We start from the raw sequence: 24,425 nt of genomic DNA, 5'->3' as shown, positions 1-24,425 counted from the left end.
TACAAAGGACAGGGGTTCAATGGTGCTGCCACAACTGCCCCTTGCTTGTTTTGACCCTCCCACAGATGCCATTGTTTCTTTTACAACCTATCAATTAAAAAGTAGCTCTTCTGCTTAGGAAATGAATTGCCATCAGTAAAGGACCAGTTCTACTGTTTGATGGAGATCACAATTCTGACCATTTATTTTAAGATAATATCCACAAAGAAGTTATATCCATGTACACAGGGATAGTTTTGGTTGTTTGAAAAGAGTGTTAACAATGAAGAAATCATTGGATTGACAGAAATTGATATGTCATTCTCCTGCTTCATTTTGGTTTCCTAAGCCATACAGTCCAACCACATTTTCATCCTTAATATTTCCAACATCAGCATTCCAGTCTCCAATCACAAACAGCGCATCTTCCGTGCATGTTCTATCAGTTTCAAATTGAATCTGATCATAAAACTCATCAACCTCTTCTTCTGCATCAGTGGTTGGAGCATGAACCTGCATGAGTTGTCCACAAAAAAATATTGATATTATTCAGTTATTGATTTCATTGCAACCAAGTACTGTTCTTGCTATACCCTTCCTAACTATAATAGCAATGTCGTTCCTTGTTTTTCATGTCTTAAGTAATAAACTGTGTGATCTGACTGAAAGTGTGCAATCCCAGTCCATCTCAATTCACTGGTGCCTATCAATTTGTAGTTGTTTCATTTTTTCACCGTGTTGAGCTTCATTTCATCTTTCACCATGTTCATCTTTTCTGTGTTCATGCTTCTACATCCCATGTTCCCACAGTCTTTGCAGCTTCAGATTTTCTTTTCCTTGATGGCAACATCAGCAGCTAGATGTCCCAAAGGCTTTAATCCTAAATAAACATATTTAGTACTCCAAAAGATCCTCAGCTTTTCTTCAGTAATACGTTACATGCCATCTGACCTGATGGGCCATCATCTAGCACTTTATTATCAATCATTTTATATTTTCAAATTACAAATGACCAGGCTCAAATTATCATACTTTGGACAACCTAGCTCTCTAGAGAAGGCTTTAATGCTGGTAATCTGGAAGGAAAGAGACAAGGAAAACTAGCAGCAAGGTGGATGGACTCAGTTATAGTGGAAAGGGGTACACTGTTGGAAGATCTGAAGGACCAGGTTAGGGATATATTGTCATGGAGAAAACCTATCCAGGTAGTCACTAAGAGTCGATACTAACATGATAGCACATAATCAATCAATCAATCAATCAATCAACAAAAACGTTTCTTATCCCTAGTTGCAAAAGGAGGAAATTCTGGCCAAGTACCACAGCCTGAGATATGAAGACAGCTGAATTTGTACTTGTACACCAATTATTTCTACATACTTGTGAAGGAACAATAGGCATCATTTGAATGCACACATTTCCATTTTACATGAGTTAGTGTGATCAGTTGCAAATAAAAGTCCCATGTCCATGATGTTCTCATTTTCAACAGCAATCTAATAAAAGTGCTCTTGTCCTAAATGCCATAGCAACTTAATAATTCCTGTTTTATTTATCACAGTAACCTAGTATAGGAGTTTTATTCCATGTAGCAAATTGTTAGCTAATTATTTAAGTAAGAGTTACAGAAACAAGCTATTCTTCTGTATTTTCCATAAAAGCTGAAAGAAACTCTAAAATGCTCAAATCAATTATGTTGCTTTTTCTACTTTCCCAGCACAGGATTATGTATGAAACTTCTCTGGCAATATACTCTGCATCTGCTGGAAAAGAATAGTCCTAGTGAACTCCTGGGACTACAGCCAGCAGCAATGGCACAAACTCTTGACTAGTTTCTTGTGGAGCTCTTGATAAAAGTTTCAAGGGACGAAGCATCTATTAAGACTTAATGCACTGGCCAAGATTGGATGACAACGTTCAAAGTCTGAAACTTGTGCATCACCATGTAATCCAGTCTGGAAAGACAAAATTAAAAAGAAAATCTGGATTATTGCTGGATACATTTCTGAGTAGGAAACAGAACAGTATACATCTTTCTTCTGGGATGTATTTGCAGATTGTGTTTGTTTTTATGAAAAATAAGGATCTGCTTTTGTACTATTGGCCAATTTAGGGCAGTATTGTCTGCCCTGTTTTCTCGTTAGTGTTCGAAGAATCTGGAAAGTTTTATGCACAGTATGTGTTCCAATTCTTAAGGCAAGTTGTTCTGTTTGGAGCATTCACTTCATGGAAACCTTACTATGAGCAGCATGGGATAAGCATCAGGTGATCAGCAAAGCCATGAAAACTTGTCTACTGGGTTTAATGTGGTTTCAAAGATGAGACACACTTTACTTTTCAACTTGCTATTTTTATTTTTATTTTTTTGCTATTTTTAATGCCTACTTAGTACTAAATGTTGGGTACAGAAGTTGCAAATTTGTTTTTTACAGCTGAGAGAAGAACCAAGGATGGGGAAGAAACATCATGGGTAGGTTCACACGCAGTCTACATGATAGGGTTTGGAACAATCTGTGGCCCCAATTTAGGGGCAAGATTGTCCCAGCCCCCATACATAAAGGTCCCATTCAATGCATGGTTCAATAATTGAAATAATGTGATGGATCAATACTTTTCATCCAAAATAGTAACATTAATCTGTTAAATTGTATCTCTCAAAGTTATTTAAGTATTTTGGGCTTTCTCCTCACACTTCCTTTTATTGGGCCATTGACCTGAATGAAAAGGAAATAATAGAAGAAAATTTCTGTTTTCCTAGGATGCAGGGGGAAGAAGGTAGGGTGCAGGCAAATAATCTTCTGCTGCTGGGCTTCTCAGAGTCTTGAGAAGGGTCAGACACAGCTTATGGTTTGCTGACACCAGGCAGTTGTGCTTAAATCATGGTTAAACAAAGCATAGTTTAGGATGAGGCAGGTCCAGATTCTGCAATAAAGAGGTCTAGTAATTTCTTTGCCGCGCAGCGGGCCGGCCTCTTCTGGGCCAAGCCGCTCTGCTTCGCCACGAGCCAGGCGGGAGGGGCCTCCCCAGCTCAAGCACAAGTTTCCCTTTGAACGCCATTCCTGGCAAGGGCTGGCAAGGCCCGGGAAGCCCTTTCTTTCGGCTGCTTCGGTTCAGCATCTGAGATTGCGAGCCAGCTGTCCGCGCGCCCCGTTCCTCTCCCTTCCTCCGCGGCAGGCGCCCGGGCTGCGGGACGCGGCTCCGCCCCTCTCGGGCTGATCAGGTAAGGGAAAGTTATTCGGAGTTCAAATATAACACAGCCTCCACTCGGAAAAGTCCGACGGGCCAGAGAGGGGCAGTAATCCGACTCCCCCGAGCACCCCGGGCTCCGCCACTCCCCCTCTCCCGGCACGGTCTCTCGCCAGGCGCGACACACGCGGGAAGGCATGAGCGACGAAGCAGCGCCCAGAGCGTGGGGGTGAGTCGAACGGCCGGGGCCGGGGAGGGGGATGCCTCAGTTAGGAAGCTGCGCCTGGGGACCGCCTTCCTTCCACCGACTCTCCCCGGCCCCTTCGCCCAATTCCCTCTGCCTCCCCCGAACAAAAAGTTTCAACGGAGGGGAGACCCGGCCTTTGTGCCAGCGACCCCTGGAGAGGGACGGAAGGGGCCCCGCGCGAGTCCCTCCCCCCGAATTTGGAGGATGCATAGCAAGAAGTTCTTGAAGAGGGGCAGGGAGTAAACGCGAGGTCCCGGCAGACCCTCCAGCGAAGGGCCCGCAGAGGTAACCGGCCCAGACAATAAGCGGGCAGAAGGGCTGCGCTGACACGATCTTGGCTCGCGCTGGACCGCCCGCCCTCGCCGCTGCGGAGCCCTTCCCGCTCCCCTCCCACTCCCAGCCAGCCCCCGACAGCCACGGCGCCGGGTGCCTGCAAGCCCCCGGCCCGTCCCGCGCAATGGATTATGCCTCCGCGCTTCCACATCCTATTGAAAGTTGTTGGAAATTACACACACACACACACACACACACACACACGACTTTCTGATTATCTTCGGTCGCTTCCCCACCTCCTACCCATTTATTGTTGTTGCCACTTGCGTCGTTGTTTAATCTAATGGTTTTCTCAGCTTTACTTTTTCTAAAAAAAGTTTTGTAAGAAAGCCATTTGCGCCCTTTTCTGGTACCGTTGGCATCTATCAAGTATTTGTGTGTCTTTGTGTGTGTGTGAGATTGAGGAGGGGCGGGGAAGCGTGTGGAGGCTTTCTGGCGCGCATTAACGGTACGAAACGTTAAACCTGGAAGATTTGTAACTGCTAAATGTCAAGGGCAGTTCCCGTCATTTTCACCTATTTGGAAAGGATCCTAGAAATACTCCTTCGCCAGCAGTTTGCGCTGCCTCGTAAACAGATCGCACCGGCTCAGGACGCGGACCCCGTTAGGAAGCTGCGTCCGCGGGGCGCTGTAAATCTTCCCCAGCTCCGCTCCCCGCGGAGGGAGATGCCCCGCGCGCTCCCTGGGCTTAAGGGCGCAGCAGGCTTCCAGCGCTTTCCTGCCTTCGAGACTGGCGCCCCCCGCACTGCCTTCCACTTCGGCCTTTGCTGACCTGTCGAAAGCGGGAGAGTTTCGCGCCTGGATAAAAGGCTTTCATTTCCGTGCCTGCAAAGACAGGGAAAGGGAAACCAATCTGCCGAAGAGACCGTGGATCTAGGAGCGCACCCGGCCTGGGATGGAAATGCCCTGGTGCAAAGTTCCTGTAAGGTAGAGAAGCCGGCTTCCTTCCCTTTGGCGGGATGCAAGGAGCAGGCCAGCGAGGAGCAGGTGGACTTAGTGGCTCTACTGAAGGCTTTCATGAAGCAGTTAAAGAAAATGCCTGTTGTGTTGGACTTCAATCCCTTTCAGCGTGGCCAGAGAGTGAGATCACCCAAGGTGGGGTACCCCATCCAGGCTAGGAGACCAGGGGAGCTGAAGTCTGACCGATCTGAAGAGCACCAGCTTGGGAAAGGCAAAGCTAAAATCTGGATGGTTGTTCCTTTTCTGCAGATTCAAACCATGCAATATTGGCATCAAGCAATGAACAAGGTATTGAGTTTTGTTTAAAAAGCATTGAAAGCAATCTTTTTGAGACATGTTACTCTTCTAAGGTGATTTTAAGAACTCTAAACCACACACAAAAACAGTTTCAGCAAGCAAAAATCTTGGAGTTGACATTTTATAACACCATTCATTCTTAACTGTGTTTGCAGAGTATTTTCGTTTGTTTTTTCAAGGAAGAAACCAGCAGCAATGAGCTTATATCTATCCCTTTGAAGGGGGAATTAAAAAAAAAAAAAAACAGGCACCTTGCACTCAGGCCAGAACAAATAGGCAGATTAAGTATCCACAGTACAGGATCCATGTAATATAATCAGAGGGCCTAGATCTCACAAATCTTTGGGGTGCCATATTTCATGCAGGTTGCACTTTGTGAAATACCTTCACATTGCCAGCAGCATAGCAGAACACATCATTACTTTCCCTAGAGCCTTAAGATTATTTAAAACTCTACCCAAGTCACCTTTTATCAAGGTCTCTTCCCTTACAATCTACCTATGAATGATATCCTAAATCTACTATGTCTGGTAATCGTTGCCATAAAATCAAACAACAAAATAAATAAAGGGGTGAGGAATATCAGCCAAGCCAAAACAATGCCTATTAGCTGCCACAAATAATTATGGTTACATCATTCATAATGGTGACATGATAGCACAATCAATGTGCTGGTATGCTGACTATTGGATATATCTGAACAAAATTTGGACTAACTGAGACTGCAGCTTTGGATACTGATGACAAGAGATGGACAAAAAGAAAGCCTTTTTTCTATCTTTAAGATTTAGCCCTGTCTAAAATAGTAGATTCTTCAGCAAAGGATCGTTACCTTGTCATGGTGCTGGAGTTTAAGCACCTCAGTGAAGCCATGAGCTAAACCGTGAAGGGCCACCCAAGACGGGAAGGTCATGACAGAGAGGTCAGACTAAATGCGATCCCTGGGGAAGGTAATGGCAACCCACCCCAGTATTCTTGCCGTGAAAACTAAATGGATCAGTACAACCAGAGATATGTCGGTATACCATTGGAAGATGAGACCCCCAGGTCAGAAGATGGTCAAAATGCTACTGGGGAGGAACAGAGGATGAGTTCAACTAGCCCCAGACGTGATGACGCAGCTAGCTCAAAGCCGAAAGGACGGTTAGCGGCCGACGGTGCTGGTGATGAACGGCGAATCCGATGTTCTAAGGATCAACACACCATTGGAACCTGGAATGTAAGATCTATGAGCCAGGGCAAATTGGATGTGGCTATTGGTGAGATGTCAAGGTTAAAGATGACAGAGATAGACATTTTGGGCGTCAGTGAACTGAAATGGACTGGAATGGGCCACTTCACATCAAATGACCACCAGATCTACTACTGTGGACAAGAGGACCACAGAAGAAATGGAGTAGCCTTCATAATTAATCGTAAAGTGGCTAAAGCAGTGCTTGGATACAATCCAAAAAAATGATAGAATGATCTCAATTCGAATTCAGGGCAAGCCATCTAACATCACAGTGATCCAAATATACGCCCCAACCACAGATGCTGAAGTAGCTGAAGTAGAGCAGTTCTATGAGGATCTGCAGCACCTACTGGACAACACGCCTAAAAGAGATGTTATTTTCATCACGGGAGACTGGAATGCTAAGGTGGGCAGTCAAATGACACCTGGAATTACAGGTAAGCATGGCCTGGGAGAACAAAACGAAGCAGGACATAGGCTGATAGAATTTTGCCAAGACAACTCACTCTGCATAACAAACACTCTCTTCCAGCAACCTAAGAGATGGCTTTATACATGGACTTCCCCAGATGGACAACACCAAAATCAGATTGACTACATCCTTTGCAGCCAAAGGTGGCGGACGTCTATACAGTCGATAAAAACAAGACCTGGAGCTGACCACGAACTTCTTCTTGCACAATTTAGGATCAGACTAAAGAGATTAGGGAAGACTCACAGATCAGCTAGATATGAGCTCACTAATATTCCTAAGGAACATGCAGTGGAGGTGAAGAATAGATTTAAGGGACTGGACTTAGTAGATAGGGTCCCGGAAGAACTATGGACAGAAGTTCGCAACATTGTTCAGGAGGCAGCAACAAAATACATCCCAAAGAAAGAGAAAACCAAGAAGGCAAAATGACTGTCTGCTGAGACACTAGAAGTAGCCCAAGAAAGAAGGAAAGCAAAGGCAACAGCGATAGGGGGAGATATGCCCAATTAAATGCAAAATTCCAGAGGTTAGCCAGAAGAGATAAGGAATTATTTTTAAACAAGCAATGTGCAGAAGTGGAAGAAGACAATAGAATAGGAAGGACAAGAGACGTCTGCCAGAAAATTAGATACATCGGAGGTAAATTCCAGGCCAAAATGGGTATGATCAAAAACAAAGATGGCAAGGACCTAACAGAAGAAGAATTGATCAAGAGAAGGTGGCAAGAATATGCAGAAGACCTGTATAGGAAGGATAGCAATATCAGGAATAACTTTGACGGTGTGGTCAGTGAGCTAGAGCCAGACATCCTGAAGAGTGAGGTTGAATGGGCCTTGAGAAGCATTGCTAATAACAAGGCAGCAGGAGACGACGGCATCCCAGCTGAACTGTTCAAAATCTTGCAAGATGATGCTGTCAAGGTAATGCATGCTATATGCCAGCAAATTTGGAAAACACAAGAATGGCTATCAGACTGGAAAAAATCAACTTATATCCCCATACCAAAAAAAGGAAACACTAAAGAATGTTCAAACTATCGAACAGTGGCACTCATTTCACATGCCAGTAAGGTAATGCTCAAGATCCTGAAAGGTAGACTTCAGCAATTCATGGAGCAAGAATTGCCAGATGTACAAGCTGGGTTTAGAAAAGGCAGAGGAACTAGAGACCAAATTGCCAATATCCGCTGGATAATGGAAAAAGCCAGGGAGTTTCAGAAAAACATCTATTTCTGTTTTATTGACTATTCTAAAGCCTTTGACTGTGTGGACCATAACAAATTGTGGCAAGTTCTTAGTGGTATGGGGATACCAAGTCATCTTGTATGCCTCCTGAAGAACCTATATAACGACCAAGTAGCAACAGTAAGAACAGACCACAGAACAACAGACTGGTTTAAGATTGGGAAAGGAGTACGGCAGTGCTATATACTCTCACCCTACCTATTCAGCTTGTACGCAGAACACATCATGCGACAAGCTGGGCTTGAGGAATCCAACGCTGGAGTTAAAATCGCTGGAAGAAACATTAACAATCTCAGATATGCAGATGATACCACTTTGATGGCTGAAAGCGAAGAGGAACTGAGGAGCCTTATGATGAAGGTGAAAGAAGAAAGTGCAAAAGCTGGCTTGCAGCTAAACCTCAAAAAAACCAAGATTATGGCAACCAGCTTGATTGATAACTGGCAAACAGAGGGAGAAAACATAGAGGCAGTGGAAGACTTTGTATTTCTAGTTGCGAAGATTACTGCAGATGCTGACTGCAGTCAGGAAATCAGAAGACGCTTAATCCTTGGGAGAAGAGCAATGACCAAGCTCAATAAAATAGTTAAGAGCAGAGACAACACACTGACAACAAAGGTCCGCATAGTTAAAGCAATGGTGTTCCCTGTAGTAACATATGGCTGCGAGAGCTGGACCATAAGGAAGGCTGAGAGAAGGAAGATTGATGCTTTTGAACTGTGGTGTTGGAGGAAAATTCTGAGAGTGCCTTGGACTGCAAGAAGATCAAACCAGTCCATCCTCCAGGAAATAAAGCCAGACTGCTCACTTGCGGGAATGATATTAAAGGCAAAACTGAAATCCTTTGGCCACATAATGAGAAGACAGGACACCCTGGAGAAGATGCTGATGCTAGGGAGAGTGGAAGGCAAAAGGAAGAGGGGCCGACCAAGGGCAAGGTGGGTGGATGATATTCTAGAGGTGATGGACTCGTCCCTAGGGGAGTTGGGGGTGTTGACAACCAACAGGAAGCTCTGGCATGGGCTGGTCCATGAAGTCACGAAGAGTCGGAAACAACTAAACAAATAAACAACAAAAATAGTAGATTAGATGATATTAAGTAGAATCAATTGTTGGCTAGTACTTTAGTCTGATCAACAAGTAAGTAATTTCACAAGTTTGTCACCCTACTTCAAGCATGTTTCTGTGGAAGTATTTCTGGGGTTCATAAAAATCCAGTATGATTTGGGATTACCAATTCTTCACCATTAGAGGCTACAAAGCATGGCAACATTCAGCAGATAAATACAAAATTTCCCTTTATTTCATCTCCATTCCAGATAAATTGTCACTTGCTATTTGGGGGGGGGGGTGTCTTTCAGGAAAGCTGCACAAAGAGACACTTGGAAGCCTTGTGTGGTGTTTCTGACTACCCCACTTTCACATTATGGAGCTTGTTTTATGCTCTTTGTTTAAATGGAAGCATTTCTAGATTTTCTATTATCTGGTCCTCAACCAAAAACATTGCTTTCTAAAAGTCAAAGTGTAGTTATTGGACAGTATATGAATCATGTGTCCTGTAAATTATTGAAAACTTCATTGAATTGTAGCATATTGCTATTTGAAACTAAATATATGAGCAAACACTTGATCCTATTCAATGGAAGCATTATATAGAACAACCTTCCCCCATCTGGTGCCCTCTAGATGTACTGAACTATAGTCCTTGCTAATTCAGGGGCTACATGACTGTGGAATGATGGAGATACATGCAACACATAGCTTGAAGTTAGGGAAGACTGAAATAAAATATAATGGTGGTTAGCTTTTGTTCTGAAGAAATGTGGTCAGAGATCAAATACAACAAATGGCAAGAAGAAAATCCAAAAGATATAATAAGCAGGTAGCTTTGCATTGTTATCCTATCTGATCATTGGTAGGACTGGGAGGCAAAGTAGGTTCAGACAGAAGCAGTGGGTGGAACAATGCTTGTAGAAGTAAAGCATTGGATGGAAGAAGAGGCAGCATAGAAAACTATGCCAAAGTAAAAGAAGAAAAGTAGGACCTGTAGAACAGAAGTCAGAACAGAACAGAAGTCAGAAGTCATGCATTATCCAGATGTCATAATGTACAGGCAACTTTATAGCATAATACTTGTGAGGTTTCAGCCAGCTTCTGACTTAGAAAGCAAAACTCATTCTGAGTCAGAAGGGGAAACAGAAACTTACCAGGCAGAAACTGGGACAGCAAAACCCAGAAGTGACTCAGCAGCGTGGGAGAAGTTACAGACGCTGATTAGCCAGTCTTTGGAGGAGGATTTGGATCCACCAATCAGCATGCAGGAAAGATGTGCAGAAAGAAAAGATTCTTGCAATCTCAGCCTCACATCCAATTCCGAACTTCATCGCCACCATTCAGCGCATTCCAAGTGTGTTCCCAGCCTTGTCCCTAGCTCTCAGCCTGGTCCAGGATCTCCAGCCCAGTCTCATCGTGCTCCAAGCTTCCAGTCCTGCCCAGAATCTTCAGTCCAGCCTCGTCATGCTCCAAGCTTCCAGCCTTGCCCAGGATCTCCAGTCCAGTTTCATCATGCTCCAAGCTCCCAGCCTTGCCTAGTATCCAGTCCAGTCCAGTTGTGCTTCACGTTCTCAGCCTTGCCCAGAATCTCCAGTCCAGTCCAGTCGTGCTTCAAGCTCTCAGCCTTGCCTAGGAATTCTAGTCCAGTCCAGCCTTGCTTCCGGTTCTCAGCCTTGCCTAGAATATCCAGTCAAGCCCAGCCTAGCCTCCAGAGCCAAGCCTTGTCCAGTGTTTCCAGTTCGGTCTCGCCTAGCCTCCCTGTGCTCAGTCCAGTCGGTGTTCCAGATTGTGGACTCTCGTCTTCAGTTTCAGCCTTGCCACGTTTCCTAGAATCAACCAGTCCCACAGTTCCAGTCAGCGAATCCTGCCCTTTGTGATCCTGCAACTTTGCCTGGTCTTCCGTTGTTGCCTGGGTGGTCTCGATCAGAAACAGTCTTACCTCATCTATCATATGGACTTATTGTTGTAAATAGTTGTCTAATAATATTCCTGTCTAGCTGCCTCATAGTCTGAACAGGACAATACTCAGCTTAATCAGGTACTTGCACCTAACTATGACATAAACGTACCCTGGCAACATCTTTTTTTTGTGTGTGCTATGTCCCCAGGATGTTGCCTTTATCTCATCCTCAGCCCATGAATGAGACAAACTGAAGTATTTTATCAGTGTTAAAATGGCATTTCCCTCCATTATTCTAACATCGTCCAAAGGCAGATTCAGGGTATAAAAATCGATTAGGCTATGACACCCATTACCTTGGGGGAAAGTCAGGTGGCTGTCAGTGATTGGGGACTGAGGCAATGGAGACTGCGCATTACATGCTGGCTTCATTTTCTGCTGATTCAAGTGGATAACACTTCATTTAAGGAACAGGGAAGGCTTATAGTATCCAGGCTGAACTTGCAGGACCTTGGATAGCTCTAATACTGGAACTCAAATCAGGCCTTTGCTCTCTCTTGAGACATAGGATAGTGTTAAGTCTCAATCGTACTTCTCCGTGGCATGCATCCTTAGTTTTCCTGATCCAAGTGACTCTTCTCCGGTGTCAGAGTACTGGCTTTTGAGAGATCCAGAGTCACTCACACCAGCAGACACCACCACCCTGGTTTGTCTAATTTACACTAGCAACTGCTAATATCTTGAAGCCTAATGAATGATCCTGTTTTCAAATGTTGCAGAACATAGTACAAAATAATTTTGAGCAGCTCAAGACTAAGGCTGGCTTTTGAATTATAGAACTTGCTTACTCGACAAATGAGCACTTGTACTGTGTGGCTTTGTAGTACCGAGATGGACAACCCATTGCTTGAGAACCACGTGGGCCGCTGAGCAGGTGATTTTGGTCCCAGAGTCATGAAGTTATGTCATTAAAATTCAGTAGCAAACCATCCAATTCAGTGTTTCTTTGAGTGTTCATTTCAATGTGAAGATTATTTTTAAATGGATGGTGGTGGTGGTGGTTTCCATTCTCCTAGGTAGCATAGGTTCAACTACTGCTACCCTTGGTCAGTAAAGAAAATGCAGAGTGGTTCCCAGAAAGTGAAATATTACTCAGTCCTGCATTAGAGAAAGTGCGAGATTAAAAGAACTAATTATGGTGGCTGTTGCAAAGATGTTGATGGGCAGGACAACCATATCTAAAGTGGCATATGGGCTTTTGTGGCCAAGCTGGCTGCTGCTGAGCTGGCATGAGTCAGGAGACAGAGAAAAAAATGGGGAGGGGAACTCAGGTACAGGTAGTCCTCAGGTTACAATAGCAAATGGGACCAGAATTTCTGTCACTAAGCGATGTAGTTGTAAAGTGTGATGTCATGTGACTGCATCACTTAGCAGTGGCAATCCCCAGCAGTCCCAGTTGCCATCATAACCCAGAGACCATGCAGGTCATTAAGAAAGGATCTCACATGACCAGAGTCTTAGGCAAGCAGGCCAGTGGGCGAGAGCTGCAGGTGGGTGGGTGGGTGCCATGGGCAGGCACTACTGAGTGTGGGCAGGCCAGCAGGGACCACTACAGAGTGCAGGCAGGCAGGGGAGCACTATGGAATATGGGATCTTGTACTCCATCACAGGGGTCCTTGGGAGAAAAAGCAGTGGGATCAACTTATGGGAGCAGCTTGCAACTTCCCTGCTGGCTTTCCCATTGGCTTTGCTTGTGGGACGTCTGCAGGGAAGGTCGCAAATAGTGATCATGTGACTGCAGTTCACTGTGACATTGTAATCATGAGCTGGGCACCCGAGCACTTGGATGACTGCGGGGACACTGCAATGGCTGCAGCTGTGCAGACTGGCCATAAGTCCCCCTCATTTAGCACTGTCATAGCTTTGAATGGTTGCTAAATGAGTGGTCATAACCCAAGGACTACCTGTATAGTCTTGGAGTGCAGTTGCACTATGAACTGCCCTGGCAGCTAGCCCAGACTATTGTGGGACCGAAGAGGCAGCATTCTGGCTGGCCTAACCTAGTATAAAGAACTTGGGATCTAAAGCCCTGGGGGAACTCCACCTCCTCAGTTTCTGGAGGAAATGCTGCTGGTTTGAGCTGTAAAGAGAGAGAGAGAGGAGAGGAGAAAAATTCCACGTTCGAGTCAGTGCCACACTAAGGCATCAAGGCAATAAATGCCTTTGGAATGACAGTCCAGGCAGTAGGTGCCTGGAAAGAGACATCACTGCGAGTGTGCTGAGCTATTGAAATGGGAAGTTGCAGTTTCCTGAAGAGGGATGAAGATGTCAGCTGGAAGTTTCTCTGGGGGAAGAAAAGGAAAGACAGAAGGATGTGCTTCACCCCAAACCCAAGGCAGACAGGGACAGAGGGAGGCAGCTGCCTGCAGAGGGTTGCCTAGAGACCTCTGGGAAGTCTCATTCCAGGAAGGGCTGGGCAGAAGACCCAGAGGGAGGTGCGTCAGGCAGCATCAACATAGAGATAACTGAGGTCTGAGAAAGCACAAAGAAAGGCTTTAAGTACATACCAAAGTAAATCAGCCGATTCCCACCCTCTCTCTCTCATTGAAAAGGTAAGGGGGAGGGAAGAAGAGAAAGAGGAGGAGTTGGTAGCTAAGCAATGGTGGGGGAGGTCACCAGCAAATAGCCCCGGGAGACAGGTAGAGACATTTGGAGCCTTTCAAGAGACAGGAGGGAGAAAGGCATTTTCTATTGGAAAGTTTAGACCCACTGCTGTAAATCTTTTTTCCTAATTCCTGTAAATATAGTTGTATATAGTAAAACAAAAAGCCCCTGTGGTCTCTTTCCCTCTGAAGCAATTGTTCTGCTTGAAGTCAGACACCCCACATCAACTATACAAAGTACCATCAGTCATGCTGTGATGTGTGCAACATATTTTTTAGATAATATTCTTAAACAAGGCATCTCTTCTCACACCTACTATTCCTGAATGTAACTTCTGGGTAAGAAGAAGAAAATCAATCCTCGCTTTCAGCTCTGTGCTTGGTTATTCTAGGATCTGAGAAGATTTAGAAAAGCCCATCACTTGTTCCTTCTATGGCAATAACTTTAATCAGGGATGGGAGGTTGTTGTTGTTGTTGTTGTTAGTTGCTGTCGAGTCATTTATGACTCATGGCAACCCTATGTATAACAGAACAAAATGCTGTTCAGTCTTGTGCCATATGCCTGACTGTTCCAATGTTTGCATCCACTGTTGTGGCAATTGTATCAATCCATCGCACTGAAGGTCTTCCTCTTTTCCACTGGCCCTTGACCCTACCAAACATGATGTCCTTTTCAAGCAATCAGTCTTTTCTGACGATGTGCCCAAAGTATGAGAATCTAAGCCTCGTTATCTTTGCCTTTAGGGAACATTATATTTCTTCTAAAACTGATTTGTTCATTCTTCTGGCAGCACATGGTATTTTCAATAATCTTCACCAACACTGTAATTCAAATGCATCAATTCTTCTATCTTCCTTTTTTAATGTCCAACTTTCACAGGCATATGTGGCAACTGAGAAGACCATGGCATGAGTCAGATGCAACTTTGTTTTTAAACTGATGTCTTTACTTCTGAAAACTTTAGATGGGTCTTTGATGGTAGATTTTCCCAGCACAATACGTCATTTGATTTCTTGAATTACTCCTTCCCTTGGCATTGATCATTGATCCAAGTAGAATGAAATTGTTGATGACTTCAATTTCTTCTCCATGTATTGTGACATTGTTTATTGGTCCATTTGTGAGAATCTTCGTCTTCTTTACATTCAGGTGTAGTCCATATTGCTGACTACAATCTTTGATCTTCATCAGCCAGTATTTCAAGTCGTCTTCATTTCCAGCAAGCAAAGTAGTATCATCTGCATATTGCAGGTCGTTACTGAGTCTTCCACCAATTCTGATACCACATTCTTCTTTGTACATTCCTGCTTCTCAAATTATTTGTTCAGCGTACATATTAAATAAGTAGGGTGGAAGTATACATCCTGGCCACACCCCTTTTCCAATTCTGAACCACTCGTGTCACCATTTTCTGTTCTAACGACTGCCTCTTGATCCATGTACAGGTTCCTCATGACTACAATTAAGTGCTCTGGAATTCCCATTCTTCGTAATATTAGCCATAACTTGTTATGGTCCACGCAGTCAAACACCTTTGCGTAATCAATGAAACAGAGATAAATATCTTTCTGGTATTCTTTACATTCAGCCAAGATCCATCTGACATCAGCAATGATATCTCTCGTACCGCATCCTCTTCTAAAACCAGCCTGGACTTCTGGTAGTTCTCGATCGATGTAAGGCTGCAAATGCTGTTGAATTATTTTCAGCAAAATTTTGCTAGCATGTGAAGTCAACAAAATCGTTTGATAATTTCCACATTCTGTTTGATCTCCTTTCTTTGGAACGGGCATGAATACGGATCTCCTCCAGTCAGTTGGCCGGATTGTTGTCTTCCAAACTTCTTGACATAGAAGAGTAAGCGCTTCCACTGCTGCATCTGATTGTTGAAATATCTCAATTGGTAATCCATCAGTTCCTGGAGCCTTGTTTTTTGCCAGTGCCTTCAGTGCACCTTGAACTTTTCTTCAGTATCGACGGTTCTTGATCATATTCTACCTCCTGAAATAGCTGAACATCGACTAATTCTTTTTTATACAGCGATTCTGTATATTCCTTCCATCTTCTCTTAATACTACCTGCATCATTTAATGTATTGCCCATAGAATCCTTAAGGATAGCAACTCGGGGCTTGAATTTTCTCTTCAGCTCTTTCAGCTTGAGAAATGCTGATCGTGTTCTTCCTCTTTGATTTTCTAGCTCTAGGTCTTTGCATATTTCATCATAATATTTTTCCTTATCTTTCTGAGCTGCCCATTGAAATTCTCTATTTAGCTCTCTTACTTCATTTTTCTTCTATTAGCTTTAGCTACTCAGCGTTTAAGAGCACGTTCCAGAGTCTCATCTGACATCCATTTGGATCTTTTCTTTCTTTCCTGCCTTTTTAATGATCTTTCATTTTCTTTGCATATTATGTTCTTAATGTCTTCCCACAACTCTTCTGGTCTTCGGTCATCAGTGTTTAATGCATCAAATCTATTTTTGAGGTGATCTCTAAATTCAGGTGGGATGTTTTCTAGATCATACTTTGGCACTCTTGGACTTGCTTTAATTTTCCTCAGCTTCAGCTTGAACTTGCACATGAGCAGCTGATGATCCATCCTGCAGTCAGCTCCTGGCTTTGTCTTAACTGATAGTATTGAGCTTCTCCATCTTCTCCTTCCACAAATGTAATCAATTTGATTTCTGTGCAATCCATCTGGTGAGGTCCATGTATGTAGTTGTCAACTGTGTTGTTGGAAAAAAGTATTGCAAATAAATAAATCATTGGTCTTACAGAATTCTATCATGCAATCTCCAGTGTCATTTCTGTCACCAAGGCCATATTTTCCAACTACTGATCCTTCTTCTTTGTTTCCAACTTTTGCGTTCCAGTCACCAATAATTAACAAAGCATCTTGATTGCATGTTCAGTCAATTTCAGATTGCAGCATTTTGTAAAAGTTTTCAATTTCTTCATCTTCAGCATTCCTGGTTGGTGCATAAATTTGAATAATAGTAGTATTAACTGGTCTTCCTTGTAGGCATATAGATATTAGTCTATCACCGGCGGCATTGTATTTTAGAACTGATCTTGAAATATTCCTCTTAATGATGAATGCCACACAGTTACTCTTCAATTTTTCATTCCCAGCATAGTATACCATATGATTGTAAGATTCAGAGTGACCAATGCCAGTCCACATCAGCTCACTAATGCCTAAGATGTCGATCTTTAGGCATTCCATTTCATTCTTGACAACTTCCAATGGGAGGTGGAGAGTATCAATAAAAAAGTAAGGGAGCATGCATAGTATATGACAGTGCAGAATAGAGTAGACAGACTGGATTCTTCACCATTGTTTGCTCCATGCAGACTTGGGGCCTATTACTGGCTACAGTAGTTACAAATCTGTGATAGACCCTTATAGGCTGCTCCTGTTATCATTTCTTTGCAAACAATACCATGTTCATTTAAAGCGTTTCTTGAACAACTGGAACAACTTCTTACGCTGCTTTGTTTTCCTTTTCAGTAAGTGTGGCCATTGGTGTAATTGTGAGGCTGTCATGGCAGCATTTAAAGGCATCTGGACCCGGTCCTTCTGGAAGTCTGTTTCAGCAGAATTTTTGGCCATGCTCATTTTTGTCTTCCTCAGCCTTGGCTCTACAATCAACTGGGGTGGAATTGAAAAACCCCTGCCTTTGGACATGGTCCTTATTTCTCTGTGCTTTGGACTCAGCATTGCAACAATGGTCCAGTGCATTGGCCACATCAGTGGTGGCCATATTAATCCTGCAGTGACGGTTGCAATGGTTTGCACTCGGAAGATCAGCCTTGCCAAGTCAGTCTTCTATATTGCAGCCCAATGCCTGGGTGCCATTGCAGGGGCAGGAATCCTCTATCTTGTCACACCGTCAAGTGTAATTGGGGGACTGGGAGTTACCCAGGTAGGTCAGAAGAATGGAGAATTACCTATTCTAATGAAACGCAATAAAACAGAACCTAAACCTTGCAAACCCATTTCAGCATTTGCTTGAATGTGCTTGGGGCTTCATAACAGAAAGACAATAACATGCTGACCTCATTCAGTTCCTCAGCTTGAGATCTGAAGGGGTGAGTCCTTGCATTGGCTTGAGCCTGAGTATAGTTTGAGACTCTGCTGACTCTGAAGCTCTGGATTTTCTATGCACTGGGATTGGCAATAGTGTGAAAACATAAAGGACATCATCATAGATCCTGAAAAAAATTCAACAAAGATGGAAACTAAGGGGAAAAAATGGGTTGGGAAAAAGAAGAGAGGATCATGTTGTTTTCCCCAAGTAGGAATATTTATTGTGTAAATGGGAAAAAAGCCCTTTCTGCCTGAAAATGGCTGAAGTACCTCCCCCCAACTCTTGAACAAAGGAAGTGGTTACTCACTTGCAAGGGGATAGCTCTTCTGCCCAAAAATGGCCAGAGAAGGAGGGGGGAAAGTCACACAGCACCAAGCAGTTCATTTACCCATGGATCCTTGCCCATGGGTGTGATTCTACTCCTATAACCACTGTCGTCTCCACATAATTTGAAAGAAAGGGGGCTGGTAATTATCTCCAATGCAAGTAAATGGGAGATTTGTTTACTTCCTGATTTTGTTCAGTTTATATCTGCCTTTCCTCTAAGAGCTAGGATGAACTGAGAGAAAGTGACTGGTCCAAAGTCAGCCAATGGGTTTGCACAGCTAAGGCTAGACTTGAAATTGGGCTCTCTTCCCCAGGCCTAGTCCAATATCTTCACCAGGAGGTTTTCCTTTCACATGCATATTGAAAACACTGTGCAGAAGATACCTTGCTAAAGTCTTGGGAGAAAACCACAGCCACAGATATTAGATTGAGGACCTAGAAATGGGTTTTAATTCATCTCTGTATTGGGAGAGAATGCCCAGTTAATACATTCAGAATAAAAAATCACTTTTTCCCCCTGAGGAAGCTTCATGCAATTCTTGCTTTAGTAAGTTTATAATGCAGATGCACATTTTCCAGTGTGGTCTCACATTCAGATCACATTTATACTGGCCACATAGTAAGTACCTCACTTTTGTTACATCTGGCTTCCACAAACATACAATCGAAGTCTCATACCTGCATTCATATTTTAGCATGGATCTGGACAAAGACATCCTCAGACAAGATCTGTAGAGCTTAAATTCACTTCAGCAACTTTTTGTTGTTGTTGTTGATATTGATGCAAAAGGCTAAAATGGATATGGAATATGGAATTGAATAAACTTCATGAAAGTATTTTGAGAAACTGCTTTAAAATTTGAGTAGTGGTTTCTCAAATGGTCCACATGATTATTTTTTAATTCAAAAATGACCTTTTGATAAAACTCAAGGGTCATGTGGAATGTGTTTCTTTAAACAGATTTAGAATGCCTTTAAGAAAAGCATTAACAAGAAATTTTGATAGGCAGGGTGACCCATGCCCCATAAATCCATTCTTTACTGTGAACTAACTGCTAAATACTTCACAGCACAAAAATATACATGTATCAGGTCCTAGTAAATTGTGGGTAGCATGTATAGTTTAACTTAAGGAACTGATTTTATTCTAATACATTTGGTTTATCTTGTGGTTTTTTCATTATTATTTTATGCTTGGAAATTGTTCCTTAGTAGATATTTCTAACTTTTAAAAGAAGAGTTGATATTAGGTATAACATCCAGGCATGAATTATTTTAAGAGAAAAGTATGGACATGTTAAAACAAAAGAATTGTATATTTTGGGTAGCTTTTTAAAAATAGACTTTGCCTTTGGTTCTAGCTTTGTTCTCTTATAAGAACCGATCTATCAATTAGCCTCACTGCAGGACATGAAACTGTACTTGAACTGCTATATGCTGCCAATTTTTAATTGAAACTGAAATTAATTGAGTAAGAGCTAATTAATGGATTCATAATAGAAAACTAAATCATGGTTCTGCTAAAGAAAAAAAAGCTGTGCTCTTAAGAATCTTGTGTGAAATTCCCATCAAAAACCTAGAGTTTGGGGGATCTTTTGTACTTTATACACATACACATATAAATAATGGCCACAGCTGATGTTAGGTTAAGTATAAGACTTGGTGGGTAAGCCATAACAGCTGGATCTACACTACAATCAGAGCCAAGCAAACCATCTTATGGTTTAGTGCAGTGCTGGTTCCATGTAAGAACACAAAATAGACATCCCTGTAACCCAACAAGCCAATGGCTAATGAGCCATTAACAGGAGCATTTCAGAGCCTCCTGTCAAGGAAACCCAGATCACCCAAGAGGGCTGTTACCTAAAAGGCTTTTGCAATGTATTATTTCCTTGCCCTATTCTATTCTCTCTTTCCAGAACACTTATTTACATTGAAACTGTTTTAATTAGTGGGTTAGTAATTACAATTTCACACTTTATTTATGCTGCCTGGCTCTCCTGTGTCTTTCCTCTTCTAGATACATGCAGAACTTTCCACTGGACATGGGCTCTTGGTAGAGCTGATAATTACCTTCCAGCTGGTTTTTACTATTTTTGCCAGCTGTGATTCTAAACGAAATGATGTCACCGGTTCTGTGGCATTGGCAATTGGACTATCAGTTGCAATAGGACACTTCTTTGCTGTAAGTTGCCAGCTTCTTTCATTTGCCTTATTAGCTAGGTACTTGTAAATTATATATAGTAGCAGTGTTTTAAGTAGCTTATTAGTCATATTATTCTAAAACCTATGCATGGTCCTAGGTGATAAGCTTTCAGTTAACTTTATTTAGGACATTTATGTACAGCCAAGTATATTTGGAGTTACTTGGTTCAAATCAACATTAAAATTAATAACATATTCTTATATGTTTACATACATACATACACACACACACACACACGAAGTGTATATATATATGTATGTGTCTGTGTGCGTAAAACTATAATTTATTTTTTTAATATTAAGTTGTTTCTAAATTAGCTTACTTTGTATGTGACAGAAATAATGCTGGCCCATTTTACTGTTCAAGAACCATCTAAAGTAAATAAAGGAACATTTATCATTATCATCATCATCATCAAACTTGTATGCCACCCAATGGCTGTGGGCGGCTCACTGAAATTACAGTACAATCAATCAAAGATCAAAGATGGCGAGTGTGACAGACCAGATGGAATGTAGCAAGGGGTCTCACTCCCCCTCACCAAAGGCCTGGGTGAAGAGCCAGGTCTTCATCACTTTTCTGAACCACAGCGGAATGGGGGCTGTCCAGATCTTGGGGATAACCTCATTTTAGAGGGCAGGTGTTGCAACAGAGAAGGCACACTTCCAGGTTCCCAGTAGATGGCATTGTTTAATCAAAGGGACCCGAAGCACACCAACCTTGCCAGATTGAAGTGGTCAGGCAGATGTTACGGGAGACAGGCAGTCCCTGTCCTAACAGCCAGGAACCACGCTGAGACAAGGAACAGGTCTCTAGTGTTTTATTGCTGCTACATAACAGGAAAATCCTAACAAACTGAAGAAGCGTGGGAAAAACCCAGACATATAAACCCCAAAGGTTAAGGCGGGCCCGGTCTGTGTCTCTTGGAATGGCTACCTAATTCCTCAGTGCTACGCATGCGCTTTACGGCCTGGATGGGAGCCCCCTGCTCGCCATCCTTACTCATGACAGTCCCACAAGTAACCAGGCCCTATGCCATATAGGGATACATGTATGTGTGTGCATGTGCATGTTTGTGTGTGCTGAAATATTTGTGTCTGATGAACTCTGGCCAAATCAGGGATACACATGCTTATTCTATGAGGCTGTTTAATACATATTCTGTAACATCCATAGCAAATGGCTGGGCTCCTATGACATGGAACAATAGCATGGTCATTTTTAGTTTAGTACAATGTATGAATCCACCTATTATGGTTACAGTTTAATTATGGTTTAATGTCCCAGTATCCATACAAGAAATGGGATCAGGTCTCCCCTTCCAAAACTGGAGACAAAGCACAGCTCTTGGAGAAGATCCAACTGCCTGTTTCTAAGCCCTAGCAGAAACTTACACAGTGTCAAAGGTACTCTAGCATCAAACACCAGACTTACAAAATGCAGAAAGAATCAGAAAATGTGTTGCCAGTCAAATGGGAAAGACTCATAGGACATTATCAGACATGAGTTCAAAGCTCCAAGTGAATTGTGTGAAAACCTCACTGTCATGGTAGGAGGGAGCTAGACCTGCTCCAATGGAAAAGGCCCAGCAGTGCCATCAACAGATTGGCAAGTTCCCTTTCCAAGCAGATGAAAACCACATCTGGTAACCCCCTTCATCCACAGATATGCCCCCAAGGGAGGGAAGATGCAAACCAGCCCTTGGATTGGCATACATCATTTCTACATAACTGGAAAAGGATGATTCTACAATAATTCTAACCACTTGTTTGATAATGGTTGATAATAGTCTTCATTTCAAATACTGTATATTTATATATTTGTATGTGAATATCTACTGCAGATCAATTACACAGGGGCCAGCATGAACCCTGCTAGGTCATTTGGGCCTGCAGTTATCATGGGTAAATGGAAAGATCACTGGGTAAGTTATTACACTTTAGTATTCCTTATTTTTCCACAGCTCTTAATACCTGTAATTGTTATTTTACTTTGTTATTTTATAAAAAAAATAAATTATAAAGTGGCCTTTTTGTAAAAAAGCACAACCAGGGTTGTTTTTTTTAATCATAGATATCTTTTATTCTTTTTAAGATTGCTAAATCAAGATTATTTTCAGGAATACAGTATCTATGGGGAAGGGGTCAAAGCAGTCAAAATTGAAGCTTTACTGCTTGTTTACATTCATCATGCATGCAACTCAATAAGAAAAGGGCTTAGATTGCATGGTTGCAGCTGCCAACCTGACTTTTTGACCCCTGTGCAGGTCTCCTTCCTATATTTGTCATCTTCCATCATGATCCAAAGACTTCATGAATAAGAAAACAGACTGTGATCCAGTCAGAATTCAGGAACACTAGCCATTTTTCATTCAATACATTTAACACATTTTCTTTGAGGAAAGACACAGTGTATCATTGTAGAGCAGCACTACAGGAACATCTAAAAGCTATAGCTTAGTTTGGCTGTGTCTGAGTACTCATGCAGTGTGCCAGTAATGCTTGGCCCCTTGCAGAATGTATAGAAAAATCATCTACTGCTAAACCATATAAGTTGCTCCTTTCATATGTCCTTGTAGAAGTATGAGAAGGGGTAACCAATCATGTCATTGCAAGTCATGTGCCAAAGGAACCTTACTGTCTGCCATTTTATATATTAGCCACTTTCTAATCCTCCTGCATCAGATTTCTTCTCCTTCTGATTCTGTACAGGTATACTGGCTGGGACCAATTATAGGAGCTGTCCTGGCAGGTGCCCTTTATCAATATGTCTATTGCCCTGATGATGAGCTTCAACACAAATTCAAAGAAGCATTTACGAAAACAAGCCAGCAGTCCAAAGGAAAATACATTGAAGTAGAAGACCCCAAGAGCCAGGTGGAAACAGATGATCTGCTCCAGAAGCCTGGAATGATCCACTTTATTGATCTTGAAAGGGGTGAGGATAAGAAAGGAAGAGATCCTACCAATGAGGTGCTATCATCTGTATGACTAGCAAAAAGCACTGAAAGCAAAGATCAGCCTGCTAGCATATCCACGGATAGTTTTCCACCTATAAAAGAGACAGACCTGTTGTGAATTAGTCACTTAAGATAACGTAACATGTAGGTCAATGTAATTAGTTAATTAGCTGTTTGATCAGACCGTACTCCTATTCTGTGAAATGATAGCAATGTTCTAAATTGAGGGAACTTCATGGATTATGCCCAATTCATAAATATCCTTGTTGGTTTATTGGTGTAAGGAGAATCTGAATTAAGTTTGAAAGATACATTGATTTTAATGCAAGCAGTTATGAGACGGAAAGAGCCATCTTTAACAGTCAGATTGGCAGATAAAATGTATCTGAACTTGCCTATAGAAACAAGAAACAATTAGATTGTTCTTTTGACACTTAATTGGCTGTTGTCAATTCCAATTAGAATTTTAACCGTAAAGTCTTTGGCAGACTCAGTGGCATGTAGGACGTGAAAAAGCCCTATCATTTGTCTCTCCCTCCCCAACCAATAAAATACTAACTCTTTCCTGTCTTTTCTCCACAAAAAGTCTTCCTCATTAATAACCTTGCAATTAAAAAGTGTTTTGCATCCCAAATAATGCTAAAATATACACCAATTCCTTGTACTTCTATGCAAAAGTTCTCGCAAGGTGTAGCTGTTCATCACATACTATATAGAATGATAGCAGCCATATAGTGGACAAGAGAAATCCACATCAGCAATGTGTACAATCCACTCTAAGTTAAGCGTTTAGAATTCCTACTAAGTTTCTTATCAGGCAATCACGCTCATTTTTTTATCTCCCCTGTTATAAAAGGTCTTAAAAGAGATTAACTTCACATAAATAAATCATAAACAAACAGAACATTACTGTGCCAATTTTATATAAGTAAAATGTGTAGCTATCAGAAAAAGGTGGAAGCTGATCTGTTTTCAGTGCACTTATTCAAACAAATAGAACATTATTGTGCCAATTTTATATAAGTGAAATGTTTAATCTCCTTATCCATTTTGCTTACACTGTGATTTTTTAAAAATAATTATAATAAAGCGGCTTATTTATTTATTGTTTAAAATACTGCTGGGATATTTTGGCAACTGATGTTTTGCATTTAAATACTCTGTGACTAACAAACAGCTACTTCTAAATATATCGCCTTTATGAAAGCATATATGGGAAGGAAAACGTTTGCAGAAAAGCATAGAGATTGTTACTTTGGACGGTCATA

General features: G+C 42.2%; 1 protein-coding gene across 1 annotated transcript; it reads left to right on the top strand.

Annotated features, from left to right (window-relative positions):
• The first annotated feature begins 3,366 nt into the window (after window positions 1-3,366).
• On the top strand, window positions 3,367-23,885 carry AQP4 (aquaporin 4). The gene is made up of 5 exons (XM_063300233.1): window positions 3,367-3,394; window positions 17,086-17,500; window positions 20,013-20,177; window positions 22,042-22,122; window positions 22,910-23,885. The coding sequence occupies exons 2-5, from the start codon at window positions 17,120-17,122 to the stop codon at window positions 23,186-23,188; spliced, it is 906 nt and encodes a 301-aa protein (XP_063156303.1). The 5' UTR covers window positions 3,367-3,394; window positions 17,086-17,119; the 3' UTR covers window positions 23,189-23,885.
• The last annotated feature ends 540 nt before the right edge of the window (window positions 23,886-24,425 follow it).

This window comes from Candoia aspera, chromosome 3, assembly GCF_035149785.1.
Source record: "Candoia aspera isolate rCanAsp1 chromosome 3, rCanAsp1.hap2, whole genome shotgun sequence".
Classification (NCBI taxonomy): Eukaryota; Metazoa; Chordata; class Lepidosauria; order Squamata; family Boidae; genus Candoia; species Candoia aspera.
This window is presented reverse-complemented; position numbering and strand designations above follow the sequence as displayed.

What these genes read in the sequence shown, in the direction of transcription:
- AQP4 (XM_063300233.1), top strand. Translation starts at nt 17,120, where the DNA reads ATGGCAGCATTTAAAGGCATCTGGACCCGGTCCTTCTGGAAGTCTGTT. An exon ending in GGGGACTGGGAGTTACCCAG is followed by an intron (nt 17,501 to 20,012) that starts GTAGGTCAGAAG and finishes TTCCTCTTCTAG; the next exon opens with ATACATGCAGAACTTTCCAC. An exon ending in GTAAATGGAAAGATCACTGG is followed by an intron (nt 22,123 to 22,909) that starts GTAAGTTATTAC and finishes GATTCTGTACAG; the next exon opens with GTATACTGGCTGGGACCAAT.